The 20668-nt window shown below is 39.1% G+C and overlaps 3 protein-coding genes across 4 annotated transcripts in view; 1 reads left to right on the top strand and 2 right to left on the bottom strand.

The window, feature by feature from the left end:
* Positions 1–13673, bottom strand: part of atg5 (ATG5 autophagy related 5 homolog (S. cerevisiae)) — a 34003-nt gene extending 20330 nt beyond the window's left edge. Inside the window, exons 1-7 of one of the 2 annotated variants that reach the window (XM_067509365.1) lie at positions 13655–13673; positions 12302–12441; positions 11692–11856; positions 10787–10914; positions 9168–9246; positions 8423–8585; positions 4511–4605 (exon numbers count right to left, since the gene is read on the bottom strand). In XM_067509365.1, the coding sequence (XP_067365466.1) occupies positions 4511–4605; positions 8423–8585; positions 9168–9246; positions 10787–10914; positions 11692–11799 (573 nt within the window). In that variant the 5' untranslated portion in view covers positions 11800–11856; positions 12302–12441; positions 13655–13673. Of the gene's footprint in view, positions 1–4510; positions 4606–8422; positions 8586–9167; positions 9247–10786; positions 10915–11691; positions 11857–12250; positions 12270–12301; positions 12442–13654 lie in introns of those variants that run through there. The other variant, XM_067509366.1, reaches the window with a different exon arrangement.
* On the top strand, positions 12641–16837 carry dctn3 (dynactin 3 (p22)). Its single transcript, XM_067509368.1, has 7 exons — positions 12641–12808; positions 13723–13807; positions 14361–14447; positions 14645–14728; positions 15367–15425; positions 15586–15645; positions 15771–16837. Exons 1-7 carry the CDS (start codon positions 12701–12703, stop codon positions 15855–15857), a joined length of 570 nt encoding a protein of 189 aa, XP_067365469.1. The 5' UTR covers positions 12641–12700; the 3' UTR covers positions 15858–16837.
* Positions 16838–16917: 80 nt separating this feature from the next.
* Positions 16918–20390, bottom strand: LOC137129917 (uncharacterized). Its single transcript, XM_067509367.1, has 5 exons — positions 19162–20390; positions 18741–18827; positions 17850–17985; positions 17320–17552; positions 16918–17134 (listed from the first exon to the last, which is right to left on the bottom strand). Exons 1-5 carry the CDS (start codon positions 19258–19260, stop codon positions 16988–16990), a joined length of 702 nt encoding a protein of 233 aa, XP_067365468.1. The 5' UTR covers positions 19261–20390; the 3' UTR covers positions 16918–16987.
* Between the last annotated feature and the right edge of the window lie 278 nt (positions 20391–20668).

The raw sequence follows: 20668 nt of genomic DNA, 5'->3' as shown, positions 1-20668 counted from the left end.
ATTGAAGGATGGGATTCAATCCGCCTAATGGATGGTAAAAAAAAATTGAACGAGGGACACAGTGCTGTCCGTCAGTATTAGTTTCCATGGACCAAGGAAGGTGAGAGAAAGCGTTTCCACTGAACTCAGAGATCATCCATTCGCAGATTAAAATGCCAACCATCTTTAGCTGTGTTCATTTTCCCAGAACTCGAAATCCACACCCGTGGAGGAGAAACTCCATCAAGGGACACTGAATTGAATTTTTAATTATTTATTGCTCAGGTGTTGCATGCTAGGTTGGCCTTTTGTACTTCACCACTGAGTTATCGCATATTTTACAGCTAATCCGAATTTCACAGCACAATTTGTTACAATAATGATCTTATCATGGTTCCAAAAATAAATAAATAAATAAATAAATTAAAAATAGGATTATTTCCAACCACTGAATGACGGCACTTTATCAGGCAGCTTACTGCTTATGATGCCACTAATAATGAAGTGCGCTAGTACGACAACCACGAACATTGAATGTCATATGTCAAATCAATCTTCCCTGCAGTTTTTCACACTAGTGGGAAAAGGTTTATTACAGTAATACTTTATGACTCAACACTGCAGATCAGCTGTACTTGCTAATGCAACACCCTGTAAACGTAAAGGTTTTTTTTGGTGCTGTGTTGTGGTGACAGATGACAAAACCGTTTTAACTTCTTCTTTAACTTCTGCTAAAAAAGTATTACTGCAAATGTGGGTGAACATTCCTCCCCAGGCAAAACAGGCATATCACCTGTTGCCTTTGGCATAATTACGCACAACTGTTTCCAGCATTCCCATGTTTTGAAATTGTCTGCATAGTCACCAACTCCCCCTCATCTCAGACAGCCATTAAAGATATCTTGAGGTGATAAACCTGCATTCTTTGAAGCAGACAGCTTCTAAAGCACAGCATTGCAGAGGCGGTTGGAGGTGAATTGCCTGCTCTTGCATTGGGGGGGGGGGGGGTTGTGTAAGGGGTGAGTCATAAACTGGAAACAGAGAGGTGTACCTGTAGAGCAACAGTAAGCGGTCTTTAAAAGGAGCATCGTAATTTTCACTTTCCGTTCAGTAAGGCCGTCAGTCCCTTCTGGCCCTTTGAGTCACAGAGTGGCGTCACAGCTTGTGCAGGCAGATACTCAAGCAGCCAAACAAGTCCCACGGTCGGCCGGAGACAAGGGCGCGGCGGGCCATTGAGCACAACACACAGAATGTCCCACGTGAGAAATGATGACTTTGGGAAACCGGCAAGCGGCAAACGGAAGGTTATGGAATAACTGGGCAGCTACATGCATGTACATTAAACCTGCTTTAGGTGATGCAAAACTGGGAAAATTAAAATAAATTAGGGTTTAATATCTATGAAAAGTAGGTTAGGAATTTTTTAGCCTTCAGGACATAAGGCAGACATACACTCAAACACACACACACAAATGTGTCATCCATGACCACGAGGTGTCTTTGTCTCCATACGGAGAGCAGCCCAGACGGAAATGAGCCCTCTGTTATTTGGACTGAGTGTTGTCATTAATTCTGTCTGCATCAAACACAGCACATGTTATTTACACTAAAGACCACAATCTGGCTTTGAAGGACTCTGAGGATGTATGTGTGTGCGTGTGTGGGTGTGTGTGTGAGAGGGGGGCATTTCTCTTTATGTCAATGCCCTTTTCTGTGACTTCTGAGTGCAAAACTGCTTTGTTCCGTTGTGGTATTGCATCAACGTCCAGCTCTCTCTCTCTCTGTCTACTTTCTTTTTCTGCATTTTGTCATATTGTGTTTGGTCTTGTCACAACAACACTGGATTTCCTTTTTAGTTACAACATAAGCCCCACACAGTGAAGCTGTCTCTACACAGCACATCAAGAAAGCTTCACATTTAATAACACGTTTGACTTTTTTAAAACCTAAATGCTGAGCTTCGGGTCCCAAATTACATCTCACAACACTTCAAGCTGAGGGGACAACACAGGATAAAAAAAAAAATGTCAATATCTAAATGATGTAAATTCATTTGGAAGAAAGTGTAAATAAGAAAATTATTACCCAAATGGCTGTAAACATTTATCACAGACTTTCAGTCCAAAACTGACAGCCATGTTTGTCATTGCTGTGTGCACACAGTACTTTTCCAGTGCAATGAGGGATTATTACTGACATCCTCACTTTCAATTTAGTTCCAAATAAGTTGCTTTCATCTTAACTTAATCCTTAGTGTTGGTGGAAACAATAAGCAAAACTACAGAAGTAAAATCCAAAAGTGGAACTTTTTGACAAAGTACAAAAGGTTTGCAAACATTTGCACAAATCATACACGTCTGTGGCCCCTTTGGACAGTGAAAGTAGATTCCAAGTGCCACAGGAAACTGCTGCTGCAAGTATTTTTAAGATCGTGGTGAACAGAATGAGTTTCCACTCCTCTCCAAACTTTCCAGGCCTTCTTTGGCTGTAAATATTTAGCAGTTTGTAAGAGGAAAACCACATCATCTCCAAAACAATCCAAACTTCTCAGGACTGATGCTTATTTTCTCCAGTGTGTGTGCAAACCATGCAGAGCAGTTGTAACAGACTTTGATGTTCCAATTGTCATGAAACCAACTAGGCTCATAAATGACCATGGAAATTTTCAATTCAGCCAATCTGGAATGTCTGGCTTTCTGCTACCCTGCAGCCCTTCCACGGTTTTACGGCTGAAACAAGTGCATGTCTACGAGGGCGGCTTGGCTTGGCTGGACTGCGTGTTTCAGTCGGCCACTTTAAAGAGTTATGTTTTATTACTGAACCCAAGAATGTTTTTGTCCATGTGTAAAAAGGCTCATTTACACACTGAACATTCATAAGCTTTTTGAAAATTCATACTCAACAGTCAGCACTATGAGTGACTGGCAGCTGTTCATCTGCCCTTGTTGTTGCGAAAAATGTAAATGCAGCCATATTTAGAACTCAACAGGTCTCATTAAAACCTTAACATGCTCAATAATAAACCATCACAGTGGGAAATTACCAGCACTCACAGCAGATATGATAACGGAAAAAATATGCTTGTTGGAAAGTCACTCTAGCGACAAAGCATTACTCTGAAGTCCTGTTCTGTTCTGAACATCTACAGCGCTTTCTGTTTCATAACAGGACAATCCACTCATCTGAAGCCGGTTTTATTTTCTGCTATATGCCCTCTTCTATTTTCATACATTCATTGTCCTGACATGACTTGACAGGCCCTAAATTTAATTCCATTACAAGACTGTGAGAGGGAAAGGGGGGGGCATTGTGTGTGCTGTGATTTGAGATCAAGGCTAATTGCATGCACATTCAGACTAGACTCCAAGCAGACCGTCAACATGTTTTTATTGCAAAGATCCAGATGTTTTCCAATCTTTACTTTCTTTCCTGGATTAGATGCTTCAGTGTCCAGTAAAATTAGAGCAACTTTACTTTTCTGAACCATTCCAAACCCTAGAAGTTGTCTGAATTAATTCTCTACACTTCTCCAGCCTATCCCGAGCTTCACAAAACAGACCCGACACTTGACTCAAAGTGTGGCACTTTTCCCCCGCTGTCTGGCTTGCGGCATGCAAATTTTTTCCAGGCAAGAATCAGTCACTTATTCATGCTCTCTGTTTTTCACCTGAGTCAGGATAAAGCTGGTGTGGGGAAAACAACCAACCTGAGGCCACTTGTCTGCCTACGCCTCTTGATCCAGAACTGAATCCTGAGGCTCGCCCACTAGCTGCTGACGATTATGGGAATTGCACACAAACGGAGAGGGAGAAGTCACGGTATCAGATGTACAGGAACAAATGAATAACCTCCAGAAAGCACCTAGGCAACTCCAAGTACCACGCATTTCTGAGTGACATTGTTTGGGGTCAAGGAGCAGCTGTGTAACAGCAAACGTCTGTCCAGCTTTCACACGCAAACATCAAAAGTAATGTTTTTTTCTTTTTCCCCCCTTCCTACATTTTAACATGCAGTCAAAATTGGAAGAACAGAAGCGGAAATGCAGGTTTGACATTTTATTGAACTGTGTTAATCAACGCATCACCCCCAAAAAACCCCACTGCGTCACATGTGTTCAAAGGTGAGTATTATGTCAGACATGAATGCACTGTAGGTTGTTGTTCTGGATTATTAGCCAATATAAAACACAACAGTGTTATACCACAGACACTTCAATTGCACAATATTTATAAATTATATTCAGACAGTGCATGAGTTGATAACGGATCACGAAAAACAGAACCAACTGCCTGGAATAGACATTCCTATCATGTTTTATTAGTTTTATATGTCTGATACCAGTAGAACCTATCAGTAAGTGGAGGCAATTTCTCAACACCGTGCAAGTATGTTCACACAGGCCTCTGGCTCCCTCTACTGGGCTGCCTGCTGAAAATCCACTTTACTCTTAAGACATTCAAATGAAACTTACCAAAATTTAAATATGTAATAATGTCACTGTAGAAGGAAAGGTTTTGTTAGTGTGCGTTACCTGGTATATCCTAAATGGGATGTATCTGAAGCCACCCTCCTCAGTGGAATATTCCATAAGCTTCCTATTTATGGCCCAGAACTGGTCAAACTTATCTGTGACAGCACAAACAATCACAGGTTAGCAGCTGTAAAAGTGTTTTTAAGAAGACATGTTGATTCATAGAACATCTTTTTTGGAATCTCTATATACCCAACTTTCATTCAACAAGGCTTTGACTTTCACATTAAGGTCATTGTGATCTTTTTTCATAATGTTTTGTGTTTTACTGACCATCTACCTACACTAGGTGACTCAATATGAAACCGCACCTGTGCAAACAGCAGTAAACAGAAACCAGGATAAGATGTTTCAAACCTCAAAACCTTGTAGCTGGTATCACAGAGCACTGAGTACTGAAATCTTTCGAGCAGTGTACTCTGGTGTCTTTGAAAATAAAGAATTCATTGGAGGCACATTTAGGCTTTTTATCCAAGTTTGAAAGGAGAATCATTCCAATGAAATGAAATGAAATGAAATTCTTTGAAGCGCATTTCAAATGGTTTCCAGATAAAATTGTTTTCTTCTTGTTTTAAACAATGGCCAACAAGACAAACATACATTATAGTGTTTCTGATTATTTCACAGAACATATTTAGATTCCCGACAACATTTTGGGGTAGAGCAAGTATCTGTTGTTACTGCAAACCAGGTTGCCTTCAATGAAGACAGTACTGTAAGTAGCAGCATGATACATAATATATTCCGTGTAGAGCATTTGCAAGATGCTAGAATGGTCAGTTCAATTTTGAGAACCAGCTATTCATACACAGAGGAAGAAATGATGAGGCACCTTTGTTGATGGAAACTGCCTTTCACTAGAGGACAATTCTAACTAACACAGGAGCCTCGAGCTCAGTCCTCCAGTTAAAGGACAGCGTTTCATCATAAAAGTGATTCCACCCTACATGTGTTGGTTTCAGACCCTCCACCTCCTCTCACCTCTCGCTTTCACATGAAGCATCTGAAAATGCTCTGTTTCTCTCTCTTGGAGGAAAGTTCAAACCCTCTGTTTCTGGTCCCTTTTGGATGTGAAAGTTTTGGTTTAAATATAGTTTCATCTCTCAATTTCATATGCAACAATAAAGCCAACTGCTTGTTTTTGAATTAGTTTATTCACACCGTGTTTAATGTGCATCGGTTTCATGGGGAAAGCTGCACAAACCCCACCCTAAACTTTACACAACAGTTTATTGCATCATCCTATTGTCTCCTAAATTAAGTTTGTTTTTTTAATCCGTCTCCCATATTAACATGTGACATTTCTTTCTCTTAGTTTCAGGGGAAAGTGGAAGAGAGATAAGCAGCTGAAATCTTTGTGCCTGAAGCTGTTGAGATTCAGCAAACCTTTTCAAAACATTTTCACTGCAGTTTTGACAGTTACATGAAAAAAAAAGACTCCTATGTGCAAATTTAATAACTGTTCTCAAAATAAACACGTTAAGTGCACAGTTACGTTTGAAAAACGCAGTATTAACTTATGCCATAAAATGCTACTGTAACTTACTGTAATGCAGCACATCCCAGATGTGTTTCACATTAAAACTTTTACCATGGTTCAGAGTATAATTAAATCACTTTCCTGCTCTGTCAACAGTGTTGAGAAATATCCTCAGGAAGTGTTGACCTTTACAAGCAGAAGTGTACATTAGAATAAAGATAATTACATGAAAAAACTATTCTTACTGTTGATACTGTTTTGTTTCCGTGACACCTAACACTACACCATACTTCTGTACTAAGTACATTCTGAGAATTATACTTTATTACTTACAGTAAGTAGTAAAAGTATAGATACAACAGAAAGTGGTGCAGCCGGACAAATGCCACCAACATTATCAGGTACAGAAATCATCCCCAATGACAACAGTATTTCCCAACACTACAATATGTAACTTTTTTCTAATAATAACTAAAAGCTACAGCGAGATTGATTGTCTAAAGTTGAATACTCTAACTATGGTAGCTCACACGTATCAGATATTAGCTTTTTTATTATTAGCTCTTTAATCCCATGTAATCAACAAAACACAATCTACATAATTGTGCAGGTTTCCGGCTGTTGGTCACAACAGGACATTTCGAACATTGCCTTGGGCTTTTAAAACTCGTGAGCATGGACATTTTTCATAATTCAGACGTGTCATTAACAAAAGAACTTAGAAACATTTAGGGGTGGGGCGACACGTTGACACAGTCAACTACCAAAATAAATTGATTTATGTAACGTGCATCGACCCGTCATAAGCAGGGCTCCAAATCAATGATGTCCCGTTGTCCCGGGGACGGTAAAAATTGCACCTGGAACACAATGATTCAGGATCTGGGACAATTTTGGGACAATAAATGAAATATTTGTGTTCTGACATGATTGCATATGAACAACATTGTATTCGAACTCAGAAGCGTTGATTCAGTTTTGGAGGCTGTTTCTTGTGCTGCTGTACTGCAGACAGGAGATTTTGTCATGTAGCCAGTTCTCACTGATAAACGTAAGATAATTGATCAAATAAAGAAATTATAGTTTCATAACATGCAGTTGCGAGCCAAATTATTTATTTATTTATTTTTGTCCTTTGGGCTTATCCTGTGAGATCAGGGTCGCCACAGTGGATCATTAGGCCACATGTTGATTTGGCAGTTTTTACGCTGGATGCCCTTCCTGACGCAACCCTCCCCAATTTCTACCGGGCTTGGACCACCACTGTAGGCTGGGGATGGGGGTGGGCTGCTGGGGGCTCGGTGTCTTGCCCAGTGATCCTTTGAAATTGCAATTGGGAGCCAAATAATCAATCCTAATATCAGATTGTACTAAGCATTTGTTAAACTCTTGATTCCTCAACTTCCAGTAGGCACTGACACAGGTTAAAGTTTAAAGCGGCTTATTTCTCCTAACTACTACCCTAAAACAGCCAAACAGACTAAAGATTAAGACGGAATTGTGACTGTCAAACAGCAACTCATTCTTCAACCAGAGAAGCTCTGAAAAATGCTTGATTATCATTGGTTATAGCTTTGAGAAATGACATGGAAGTCTGGTGCAAAAAAAACATTAGAGTCTGCTAATAATTACTGTTTCGAATGGAGGAGAGAAGACAGATCAAAACAAGGGGACATGTTTGCTAGTGGCTGGCTCACAGAGAAGCTCCATTACTGGTGGTCAAAGTGTTTATTGTTGCTTTGCTTGATCAACTTGACCTGCACTTATTTGAGGAATGCTGGGCTGCATGTTTTGGGTTTTGTGTTCAAAGAGAGGCACATATTGCACACATGCTCCAAAATCTGTCTCGTCTGCCCCAGAGCCTGCTCCCACATCACAAGTTTGTAACACATCAGTTCTACTGCCCCCGCTTCACCTACGCAAAACCCTGTAGTCACAACCATTCACCATTAGGAATTCAACCTGTCTGGACAGATGGGTGGAAACGGAAAGGGAAGCTGGTGGGCGGGGGAGACTGCTATCAGACTACAGAGAGATTTGTACAAGTGCGTGTGCAGGAACATCTGTGAATCTATTTGGATGCATACTTTGTCTGTGAAAACACAACTAATACAAATGACTAAATCTTTTGCAACTAATTAGAAAAATATGCACATGTTTGCTAGAAATTTAGTACAGTAGAGTGTGAATATGCGCTTACAGGGCGAGGTTTGTGCAAGCATGTGTGAATCTGTGTGTAGGTGTGAGCAGGGAGATAACATGTTAATGAGTGAATGTGTGACCTTATGATTGTGTGTTACTTCCCCAACAGGTGCTTGTGGTCTCTGTTCTTTGAAATGTATATGTGTGTGTTCGCCCTTCTCATCTTTTAGCAAGCTCATTCACACAGCTGCTTTTAGAAATGTGTGTGTGTATTTTTGTGCAAGTCTCACCGTTCTGAAGACCCATCCACAGCTGTTTGTGGTCTTTCTTCTGCATGTCGTTGACGACTTGGCTCTTGTGCTTGAGGGCATCGGCCTCCTTGATGCTAGACATGAAGTGAGCCTCGACTACAGAAGTGGACGGGCAGTGGAGCAGGTCACGATCGGGAAAATTCTGACACACAATCACAAACATTTTTAGATCAGGCTACACTGTTGTTTTCTGGCACTAGTTTATTTATGCATCTATCAGACATTTGCAACTGTGTTCTTCCCAACTATTAGAGCAAGTCTACTATTCACTTTTTGCTCTGATTTGGTCTCTACCTGCTCCTAAGGAAAAATGTGGATGTTTAGCTGCTGAATGATTCACTTTCTTCATCACTTAGATATTTGGTGCTGGGCAGGAATTGCACAACATGTTTATTTAAGCCTGTCTGGTGAAAATAGCTGCCAAAAACAGAGTTGTAAAGATACTGAAGACTGAGCTATACTGTGGTAATGTAGTGTATAATTGCATCATTTAGGCTAAAGGTGCTGCAGAGCTAAAGACCTGGTGAAAATTCTCAGAGGGTTTCTACCCATTTCACATTTCATGCATCATTTAATCACTTATTTAGATAAAGAATATTCACAAATGGAGCTTTACCACAGAGTAACAACAACTGCTTTCAGAATTCACTGGTGTAACACAAGGTAAAACACATTTCTGTGGAAGTTATACACGACACACGCAAATCCCCTGACCGGCTCATACCTTAAAGTGCACAGTGATGTTCCAGGGTAATACAGTGTTTGAGGCATGGAAGTCAAACAGAACTCCAATTGGATAGTGCCTGGATACAAGAAATGCACAAAGCAAGTAATGTTACTGTGATGGACAGCTGAACATCTTTACCAAGACTTAACAGCTTCCTGTTTTCATTGATAGGTATTAAAACAAGCCACAAAAGTTGTGTTACTTTGACGACACAATCTTTTGACTGGGCAGCAGCACGAGCCGTTTGGATGAGAAGACCGACAACACCATAAAACATCAGAATGAAAGTTTAGATTTTTTCTTGAAATGTACTGACAAAGATTCCATTATTTTAACAAACATTTATGATAAAGGGCCTTACAATAATGAATCATTTAACTGTGCCAGCAAATAGAACTGTAAAATGTTATGAGACTAGTTCAGTGTGTGAAACACAAGTGATTGTTCACATTTCATTCCATTGTCTGTATTTATCATTTCCTGTGTTTAGAATGGTATTGGGTGAATTTACGTTGTGTTAGTGAACAGGGACATGCACTTATTTATCAAACCTTCCAATCAGATGAGTGCATTTTAAGGTATTATTAATAAAATGGCTAAACCAATTCGTACTACAGATTACCAAAAGTGATGTACTTAAAAAGTGCTTAGTCTATTAAACTCATTACCTTTACATGTATAATTAATGGAGACAAGAAAAAGCTTTTTATTTGAGTCAGAACAAGCTCATTTAGAGTTTCTTTTTCTCGGGATAAGAAATATTAAAATAACTATTAACACTGACATCTGTGTTTTACTGGAATATTTGTGACTTTGACGTTACTGTAAAGCAGGAATTAATTACCTGTGTTACAATACTGACACCTTGTGGCTGAATGTTGTTCCTACAGTCTGATAACTAATTGTGTCGTTGATCTGTAGTTTTTATCTGTAGCAGATAAAAAAAAAATAAATAAATAAAAAAAAAAAAACAGTGTCCAAGTGACCTTGGTTGACACCAGCTGAGACTTCTGTGATGGGCATGAGCTTACAGTAACTGCTTATTGCAAAGGAGTGTTAGTGTTACTGTTAGTATACAGTTATAATTCTTAATAAGTATTGTAGTTGTTTAATTATGTTAATGTTTATATGCCGCATAAAATCAGATGCAAGGACCTTGGGAAAATGAAAATTATATTCGTTTTCAATCTGACAATAGCACATCTGTAATGGTAATACGCATGTTTAGCATTTTAATAAAAGACGTTACTACTACCAATTCTGGGAGTTTAAGGCCCATCACAACTGACACAGGAGAATGATATTTATTATAAAAAAAACCTAAATTACTTTTTTGACCTGCAGCTGACAAGTAGAGCATAAATCAAGATGCGGACAACGATCCGCTGCGGCAACCCTAAACTCACGGGATAAGCCGGACATAAGGACAAAAAAATAAAGCAAATATCTGACATGTAGAGCATAAAACAATACAATCATGGGTTCAAAGTAACAACATGACATCATTTAAAATCTACCAGTGTCACATTTCATTCTAGACTCATAGCATACATTTATATACTGTTTCTCCTGAGAGAAAATCAAAACACTTGATAATCTAACAGCTGTTTTCTCACCATTTAAGAGGTGTTCCTTCATACTCGAACCACATCTCCTCTACATCCTCAGCCTTCATCACCTTGAGAAAGTGTTTTTTCACCTTGTCTGTAACCAGAGTCAGATAGCTCACCCTGGGTAACAGCAGCTGGGAGAACCAACGGGAAAGAGGTAGAGAGATTTATTTAATCAGTGCAGTTCCCCCTGTAACTTTTGTGACCTTAGCATATGAGTAGAATACACTCTCTCTCTGAGTCATTTGTAAAATCAGATCTAATTTCACATATTTGGAAGTCTAAGCAACAACAATAAGAGTAGAAGGAAAAAAAATATGAAAAGTATGAACTACACACTTCTTTACAGTCCCTGGTCGCCTCAACATCAGGATAGCTGACAGCTCATTAAATGGACCTAATCACCCGAACTTGGTAAACGGAGGCACTTCAACCACAAATGGGTCCATGCATACTGCTGCAAACATTTTTGGGTAAATTGCACTCATGCTTTTATTTACTTTAACTAATAATTCGAAGCAGGCAGAAGTGTAAATATCTTTGCTGGAATACAATCTGTATCACCTTGAAAAAAAACAAAAAACACAAGATGACCATTAAAGTTTCTGTAGTCTTTTCCTACTCTTCACTTTTCGGTGCAGTTTTAACAAGACAGGTATATACATTGAACTCTATGTAACTGAATCACACTTGAGACTCTTCCTTTTATTTACATGCGAAATACAGTTATATTTTGAGATCGTAGTTTTGTAGGCTGTATGCATGCTGCCAAAGCTAAATATGCTGTAAAGTATTTTGTATTTCTGCTTAGTAAATGGTGTCAAATAAAAAGGTGAGTCTGGCGACAGGCAAAGAAAAAGTTAAGCCTCGGGTTTTGTGGGCACCTGGAGTGAGAGAGTAGGGTAACTTACATAGTAAGGCTCGGCCTCTCTCTCGGTAACCTCATCCGGGTTCAGAGTGAAGCAGGTGGGGATCCGGCCAAACCAAACGTCTCTCAACACGTCCTTGTCATCTGCCATGCTTTTTCCGCTCCCGGTGGCACATAAAGAATGAATCTCCGAAACGCAGACAGGGTCCTGTTATCAACAACACGACAGACAACACGCAGGCAAGTTTTGGTCAAACTTGCGGCAACACAAACCTCCAAATACCAACTAAGTAGTTAAGCAGTCCCCCATGAGGTTAAGCTAGTGCCACCCTGAAGTAACTCCGCTTAGGAAAGCCGCAACGTTACCAGTCTTTTCGAAATGGCACTAAAGTTTAAGTTATTACTAAACCAGCGCGAGCCAGTGATTCACGTGCTAGACTCCCAAACCAACTCCATCTCTGTCACACTACGCAGCTGTAATGCAGAAAACTGACGTTAGCTTGAGGGCTACATTAGCTATCTTAGCTAGCAAAAAACACCACAACAGTTTATAGTACACATATGTGTGTGTGTACTGCGCACGGTCGCCGTTGTCTACATACACAAGGGCCCTGTGAGCAACGGCGAGATGATGATAGGAAAGAAAACCTCACTTTTCTCGGTGTTTTGCAGTCAGGTTGGATGGAAGAAGGGCCGTGACTGTCGGTGTTGTCATCCCACTGCCGTCACCGGAAAAACAGCTGGAAAACAACATGGACCGAGAAACACTGACCCCTCGCGACGCCGCCTTTCACTGCAAGGACAACCAACACATTTTTAAACAAGCAACTTTTCTATTATTTACAGGTATGAACTACAAATAATATTCGGTTTAAATACACATGTCACGTTTTTAGCTCTGATATAATGCTTTGTAAAAAAAAAAAAAAAAATGAAAATAAACGTGTGTTGCCATCCCATGGGGCGTCGCTTGTAAAGCACGTGACCACCTAGCTAGCTAGCTAGCTGGATGGTGTTTGGGTTGGGTTGTTGTGGTGAGTACAACGCTTACAATGGATAACGCATTGGTGACCGATAACCTGGAAATGCGTCTGCAGGCGCTGGAGCATCGTATATACGGCGACAGAAGAAACAAAGGCGTCGGTGGAAAACCTCTTAAGGTCCGTCCCAAAAGTTGTTAATTCCGATAAGGGAGTAGATGTTTATGCTGCTAGCTAGCCGCTACTTAGCTGTTAGGCCAGCGAAGCTAACGTTCGCCCCGGTACAGGGAGCGAGGCAACGCTTTAGTTTCTGCACCGAGTTCAGGTGAAGACTAAACACAGTGTTAATACGTAGCTCAGGCAGGAGACAATAGCGCATCGGTTAACGTTACGTTAGCGTAACTGTCGAGGTTAAAAGGCCCCCACTTTGGCTGGTTTAGCCTACTTTAGCCGCCCTGAAGGTATTAGCAAGGATGTGAGATGTACAAACTGGGAAGAGTTTTATTTCACTTGCTGTAAATCAAATAATACTTAATAGTGCTGCAAACCACAGGACTGTCTTTCCGGTATTTGTAGTACAAAAAACTTTATCGATTACCTACCAACAACGCTGATATTAGATGAACGGTTGAAGTCATTTAAAAGAGGAAAACACTCCAAGATGTAGAGTTTGCATAAGTGCAATGTGATAATAATGTACATGTGCTAATGGGGGTACACGTTAGATGGTAATGCACAGGGGTTCACTCAAGTACTAAAGGATGGTTTTTGTACTTTTGAGTCCCAGACTGATCAAGACATTACAGCTGAGTCATATGGTATGAATAGCACATGTGATTTAAAAAATACCTAAAATAAAACAAGACTTATCCAACAAAGAGACGTTTGAGTAGGTTTGATTCCTGGTAGATGTTGTACACACATCTACTCTCAAACATTGTGATTTTGCACGATGTTGGGCTTAATATCACATATTGCACAACTTAAGCTACTCATACACACAGTAAGGGAATCAGTTCTACCTACCTGTGTCCTTGGTATTAAATAACTTCTTATTAATGTGTTAAATCTAATCAGTACTCCGTGTCCTGCAGTGTGCAGAGTCCTTGGCCAGGATTCAGGCAGGTCTGAGCAACACAGCCAACAAAAGAGAAAGAGTAAAGATCCTGCACAAGAAGAGTGAGTCATGCACTGCTTTGTTTCAGCTCTGATAGCTGAGATTATTATAGGCCTGTTGTGATGTTATTTATATTTACTATATACTCCATTTATTAAGTAAACTAGCTAAAACTAAACCACTGTGACACAGCAATCCTCAGTTAGTGTCCTTTTTTTAACTGTTTCAGAAAATACTAGAGTATTAGATATGAAATGCCTGTCACTGTAATAATTCAGCAGTACCAAATACTACAGGGGAGAAAATGAAGACAAATATGCACAACTTTAAAACTGTCCCTAAAACAACGGAACTTTATTAGCAACGCTGTAGCTGCCTTAGCGTGCATTAGCTTTACCTGGTTATATCTAATCCGATTTCCTTTGTTTTGAGTATCTTAACAAATGTATTAGCTTTTTATGTCACTAAATGCTAACACATGATGTCAAAGGTTCTGCAAAGTGCAGGTCTAAAATAAAAAAAAATGAGGTCAGTGTTTTTATACATTTTCCTGTGGTCAGACTTTACACCCTGTTTGCTGAGACTTTGATCATAACTGTTGGCATTGTGACGCAGTCGAAGACCTTGTGAAGTACCTGGACCCCCAGTTCACCGATCACATCACCGTTTCCGATGCTATGAAACTGGAGTTCATCCTTGCTGGTAAGAGGCAGGAGAAATTCAGGCTAGATGAATAAAGTCAAAGTAAATTTAGAGAGATTGCTTATTGATGGGTTTTATTGTATATGAAACCAAATGTATTATCTTAATGTTTAATAGTATATGTGTATAGTTCAAGCAAGTGATTTGCATGTGATGCAGAAGTCGCTGTGATCCTGTCATGTGGTTTTTCTGCACAGAGGAAGACTTTCTTCTTTCCCAGGCTGCTCTGTTGGAGCAGGTGAGCAACTTGCAACCCCTGCTGGACAGCACCTACATCAGAGGTGAGCTTTACCTTGCAGTATGTTCTATTCAATTACTTTTATTTTATTTCTTATTTTTAAACACTTTGCTTGTTAAGTAGCAATTTGTCAGTATGGGAAAAGAAATTTGACTAAAACCTTTTTAGTCAGAATTGTATATTTTTCAAACACATAATCTTTTGATTGATATGTTCCTCTGCTTCTAAGAAAGCTTGAGATCAAAGGGCTCAAAGTCTGTGCCTGGACAGGATACTAATGTGTAGTTTTGTAACAGATTCACAAAGATTAAACTCTGGCAGAGGTTGTGAGCTCTGTTGTATCAAACCCGGTATCTTTTAACACAAATGTCACTAATTATTTACCAAAATAACAATACTACTGTCCTGAGGATCTGTGTGCTCTTTACTGATTTACTGGGAAATATTGGATAAGAATTTGTGGAGCTCCACACGTCTGTTCTTGGGTATATTTGAAAATGTTTTCACCTGTGATCAATTTTTCATGTTTTCACGGACATTAATGTAAATTGTGTGTGTTTATTCGACTTGTCAGGTATTTTATCGAGCGATTTAGTGTTGTGCACTGGAAGTGTTGTTTACCTGCTGGAAGCACTTTAGTCTTGTGCACTTTCCTCATTTGCATGTTTTTGGTGTTAACAGACGTACCAGAACACACCACCAAGCTGCAGCGCCTGTCACAGATTCACATCAAACAGCAGGTAATCTCGCTCTCTCTCGCGCTCTCTCGCTCTCTCTCGCTCTCTCGCTCTCTCTCTCTCGCTCTCTCTCGCTCTCTGTCTGTCTCTCGCTCTGTCTATTTCTGGATCTCTCACTCTTCTTACACTAGGTTTTTTTTCTTTGTTTTTTATGGTTGTACAGGACCAAAATGAAGCTCAGTCCCAAGAGGTCAAGAAGCTTTTTGAGGAATACAACAAAATGGTACACTTGTGTTATTACACCATATTATGTTTTGGAATTGTTTAGCTTTTATCATTGGCCTTTCATGAGATCTGTTGGGTCAAACCTGCATCGGCTGACCAGTAACTTCTGATTCTGATTGGTAGATGTTCCTGCTGTCAAAGCAGTTCACACAGTGGGATGAGACCCTGAGAAAGATGGAGGAGGCCAAGGGCATCCGACCACTGGACTAGTTCTCCTTATTCTAATAACTGATGATGACAGTGAAGAATTCTGCACTGTGGTGGGAGCTTTAGGCCACACAAGTGTTTCATATGTGTTTGTTCTTTCTTCCCCAATAAGTCAGTAATTAGACCAAATCCCAACATTTTACTGTTTTGTTTTTAACCACTGAACCCTTTATTATCAGAATCACATTGGATTTGGCAACAGAACCTTATTGCTCTCACTGCTTCCATTCCATTATATTGCTCTTTTTTCTTTCTTTCTCCAACCCAGGCAAAAATGCAATTCTACAAATGAAAAATCTGGCAATTAAATGCGAGTTTAAATGTCTTGTCAATCTATTATTTATGTATTTATTTTTTTCAAATTTGATAATAACAGGTAAATACCGTACTAAGAGTACCACCACATGTATGGACCTGCCAGGTCTTCAGATGTAAAAGAGCTGAACAGAGCCATTTTGTTGTTTGCATATCTGAAGGTGATAATGGCCACACACTCTCAGTGTTAACACTCGTGCAAATTTGGCTATAAGATAAAAGTGGAGTGTATCGAGTGGTGGAAATAAAACAGGACCTGGTTTGATCTGGAGGAACTTGTGATGTGTGGCTCAGACCCTCCTGAGATTCTGCTCTTATTTATGTTTAGACATGGGAGCTTTTTTAAATGTCATATTTACTTGTGCTATATTCCAACATTTATTTTTTTAAGGTTAGACAGTAATAAGACTTGCTGAACATTGATTTACACACACCCCCTTCAATGCTTTTCATTTTTCCATCTAGATGTCTCCTGACAAGAAAAGTTACAAAAGCATTAAGTAGCTTCATTATTCCTACCAGCGCACTATTTTAAAATGCTATACTGTAAATGTCCCATTCCTGACTGTAGCTGCCACTGCTAATATTGTTTCTTGGACTGTTCCATTGTGTAATGACTGCTATGTATCTCTACACTGTTAAAAATTGCAGATAAAATTGAAATTTTGGTTATGTTAAATTATTTATAAGTACACATAGATGTATGTGTTTGTATCACTACAAAGAACAACAGAACTCTTTAAGCTCCTGCTCAGTGTTTTATTTCAAACAAGTAGTGCTGACTTAAGGAGAGAGCAGATCTCGGGCTTGGTTGTCCCTTAACCATTATTTGGCCCTGAGCTTGAACATTCAGCAATACATTTTTGTCTATTTTGTTCATTTTCCTCCATTTCTTTCACCAATGCGTCTAATTCGGAGCAATCTCTGGGCCTTTTCTTGCAGAAAATCTGAGCAAATGTCCCAGGCTGTGAAGAAAAACCAAATTGCATGAACTTAAATATGGATGTGAGTTTTTGTTGACCACATCTCTTCTATTATCCTTCATGCTGCAGATGTTAATCCAGAACCACTACTTTTTAAATCACACGATGTCCCGAACAGGTCAAAATGTCGCAAAAAGTTGTGAGATGGTGTTGAGTGGGCCACATACCTGCCGTGAAATCCTGTGACCGTAGCGCACATAGGTGGCGAGGTGTTCACAGTTGTTGTTCAGAACATTATAAACTCCACATGCTGTTATCATTGCTTTGATGCGGTTAGGTATTACATCAGACAACTGCTTCAACTCATCACTGAATTCTTCATCTAAATAATTTTCTCTATTGCCTGTGCCCTGCTCAGTGAGCGTACCAAACATACAGTCAGGTACTTGGTTTCTATCACCTGCCAGATAAGAGAATGAATGTTTAGAAAAACTGAATGTAAACTTGACAAGAAACATGCTGGAAGGAAGTAAAAGTTTACAGCAGTATCTACTTGGAATTCTTACCCAGGAAGTATTAACTGCTTCCAGTTTCTCAAATATGAGAATGTGGTTTTCTTATTTAGCATATAACAGTAGATGAAGTATCTATTTAACTATCTTCTCCAAAAAAAGCAGATGTACATACTTCAAATTTGTCACCAAGGAATAACATAAACTTTGCAGTGTGTTTAAACCTTCTTTGCCACTTTAAATACCTGTGCGGTGAAAAATGTCCTGACCATCCATTTTACCTTCCATTGTTGTATTACCCACATAAATGGCAAAGTGCTTGTAGGTAAATGGCTTGCAGCTACATGTTCTCTTAAAGGAAATTATATCTCCAAACTCATACTGTAAAGACATGAGACATGTTAAAGCAGCTTCATGTTTGTTTAAAAAGAATTTAATGTAATAAATGAATCGGATCATTTTCAAATACTAAGCAGTGAAAAAACGTGCAAACCAGCCATTGTAGGGCTTCATGATAAGATTTCAGTGAGGACATTTCAGCCAGCAGAGCTTAGAACAGAAAGCCTGCATTACAAACTGCATTGTGAAGATGTGATACATGACCGTGTTCAGCAGGAGAGATGGTTTAGTGTTTTCAGAGCTTTAATTATACAGAAGTCATTGGCCTTTCTGATATCAGGCCAATATAAGGATGGAGTTTTGTGAGAATCGAGTATTGTAACGCATCTGTTCATTTACACAGTCAGACTCTACTGTGTGCAGATAAATCGTGAGGATAATGTTTCCCTATTTCAGATACTTGGTTCATACAATTTGCAATTTAAAGACATTCTGGGCCTGATAACTTATTTTTCCTTGCAACTATTGACTTAATTAGTAAAACTAAATAATTAACTAACTGAACTATTCTTTACAGCTTAACTTTAGGATTTTAAAGTGTATAGTGTTAGAATTTAGGACGACAAAATATTGCTAAAGAAATAACCCTGCTTACTTATTTAAAATAAGCATAATGCACCTAACTCAGTAAATAGTAATGAAAAATAGCTTTAAGTTATAAATGCTTTATTTTTAGTTGATGTCTTAACAGAAATTGCAGGATTTGTAGCCAAAACAAATACGCGATAGCAACTGACCTCCCCATGAATCTGGATTATCCTGATGAACAGCTGAAGGATCACAGCAACCACGATTAGGGTTCTCATTTTTGCAACAGTGGAAAACTGAAATGATAAAAAAAATATGAAAAAATAATAACATTAACCACGGTAAAGTGTAAAGCCCTTGGAAGACACAAAGTCTGATCCTATATTTTTTAAATATTCTAATAAAGAGACTGTGAAATAATCAGCATTGCTAAAACAAAAAAATTTAACAGTCGCTTTTGCACATTACTGTAAATTACATGCAAAAACGTTTGCCAGTGCATTGCTGCTTGGTTTTGGTTGCTATTAAACAATTACTAGAGTTGCTGGCAATATTCATTCAATGTGTTAGTGTATTTAACATAAGTGTCATCTTCAGTAAATCAGGCCTTTTGCACCTGTCAGGTCTTACCTTTTCCAGAGAGAGTGTGGAAGCCTGTTGGGGCAGAGTGGGACCTCTAATTATATACAGCTGAGAACAATACACTTGATAATTCTGCAGCGCAAACATACGATCCGGGACGTATTTGAATGTTCAACGTACAGCAAGAGGAAACCGCTTATCACTTCTTACATTTACAGCACCTGTGTTTGGCAGAGCTTCCATTGTATGAACACTAACCTACTATTCCCAAGATTCCTCACAATACAGTATGCAGCTGTAATGCAATATATGCAAATTTTTAGAATAATACTCACCCACCTTTCCCTCTACCTGCACTGCTGTGCTTTGCTACCCTCTGTCTGGTGCGTCAATTCAATTCAATTCACTTTATTTGTCCCCATGGGGCAATTTAAAGGAGCACAAAAGTAGCTTAAAAATACACACTCAATAACACAGACACACAATAAACAAAATCAACACACACCGTACAACATGAACATTCCAAATAAAACTGATAATAAAATAATTTAAAAAGATGGTGGTTGTTATAAGATTACAATAACTAAGAAGCTACAAAACCTGCAAAGCAGAAATAATTAGAATACTCTGGTTGGTCAGAAGGGTGAGTCTCGCTCAAGTGATCCTAAAGTTCTCAGTTCACTTTGCGCTGTTTTAACTGACCTTAAATAATTGTGTCATGGACTTGGCGCCAAAGTATGCTGACAGGCAAAGGTCAGAAAACCACTCTAGTACTGGTGTTTACAGTCATCATCTTTGAAGATGGCTTTGGTTTCTTTGCCTTGGAAATCATTAGACTGGAGATTTCCATTTCAGCAGGGTGATTCAGATCTCAGAATTCAGCAGACAGGCAAAGAATAAAATGTGTGTACTGCTTAGTACGAATCCAATTTGAGCACATTTTGTATGATTTGTTTTCCACTATTTGTAGGTTGTGTGATGTCCCTTTAAAAAAAAAACTGATTCCAAACAACCTTTTAAGAATTGTAATGCAAATTAACTTGAAATTATAATCACTCATAGAAGACAGATATAAAGGTTGTCTTTTCAATTATGCAAAGACCTATTTTGTTTAAGAAAAGCTGGTGTACAACGGTCGATTCAAGCACTAACAGAAATAAGAATAGATGACAGACTGCTCAGGTAAAGTTTGAGCTGAACCTTCCTTATCTTGTCTTTCAAAGGAAAACTCTAATGGACATGTTAAGTACATGTAGACTACTGCCTGCAGGGCTTTTATAAAACATCCTGAAATTAAAATGGCAAATCCAATAATATTCCACATTATTGCAGGAATGGACTTAAAAGAACTGACCTGGTCTTGAATAAACAGAAAAGGTAATGACTATCTTTGGCCCTGTGCCTTTTAAACCCTAATAAATAACTCCTGTTTTTACCCACCACACCCAGTCCTACCTGAGATAAACCAGATGGCACCTGAGCCAGGACTAGCTTGGAATAACTGGTGAGGGGGATAAATCCCATTAAAGGATTGGGACAGGGAATCAAACTTAAA

The sequence above is a fragment of the Channa argus genome, chromosome 7 (genome assembly GCF_033026475.1).
Source record: "Channa argus isolate prfri chromosome 7, Channa argus male v1.0, whole genome shotgun sequence".
NCBI classification, from domain to species: Eukaryota; Metazoa; Chordata; class Actinopteri; order Anabantiformes; family Channidae; genus Channa; species Channa argus.
The sequence above is the reverse complement of the archived record's forward strand: the minus strand, read 5'-3'. Positions and strand labels throughout refer to the sequence as shown.

Excerpts from the sequence above, each read along its gene's own strand:
- dctn3 (XM_067509368.1), top strand. The coding sequence starts at position 12,701 with ATGGATAACGCATTGGTGACCGATAACCTGGAAATGCGTCTGCAGGCG. Across the intron at positions 12,809-13,722 it reads TCGGTGGAAAACCTCTTAAG|TGTGCAGAGTCCTTGGCCAG; the intron begins GTCCGTCCCAAA and ends CGTGTCCTGCAG. Across the intron at positions 14,448-14,644 it reads ACTGGAGTTCATCCTTGCTG|AGGAAGACTTTCTTCTTTCC; the intron begins GTAAGAGGCAGG and ends TTTTCTGCACAG.
- LOC137129917 (XM_067509367.1), bottom strand. The coding sequence starts at position 19,260 with ATGTTTGCGCTGCAGAATTATCAAGTGTATTGTTCTCAGCTGTATATA. Across the intron at positions 17,986-18,740 it reads TAATCCAGATTCATGGGGAG|TATGAGTTTGGAGATATAAT; the intron begins GTCAGTTGCTAT and ends ATGTCTTTACAG. Across the intron at positions 17,553-17,849 it reads GGACATTTTTCACCGCACAG|GTGATAGAAACCAAGTACCT; the intron begins GTATTTAAAGTG and ends CTTATCTGGCAG.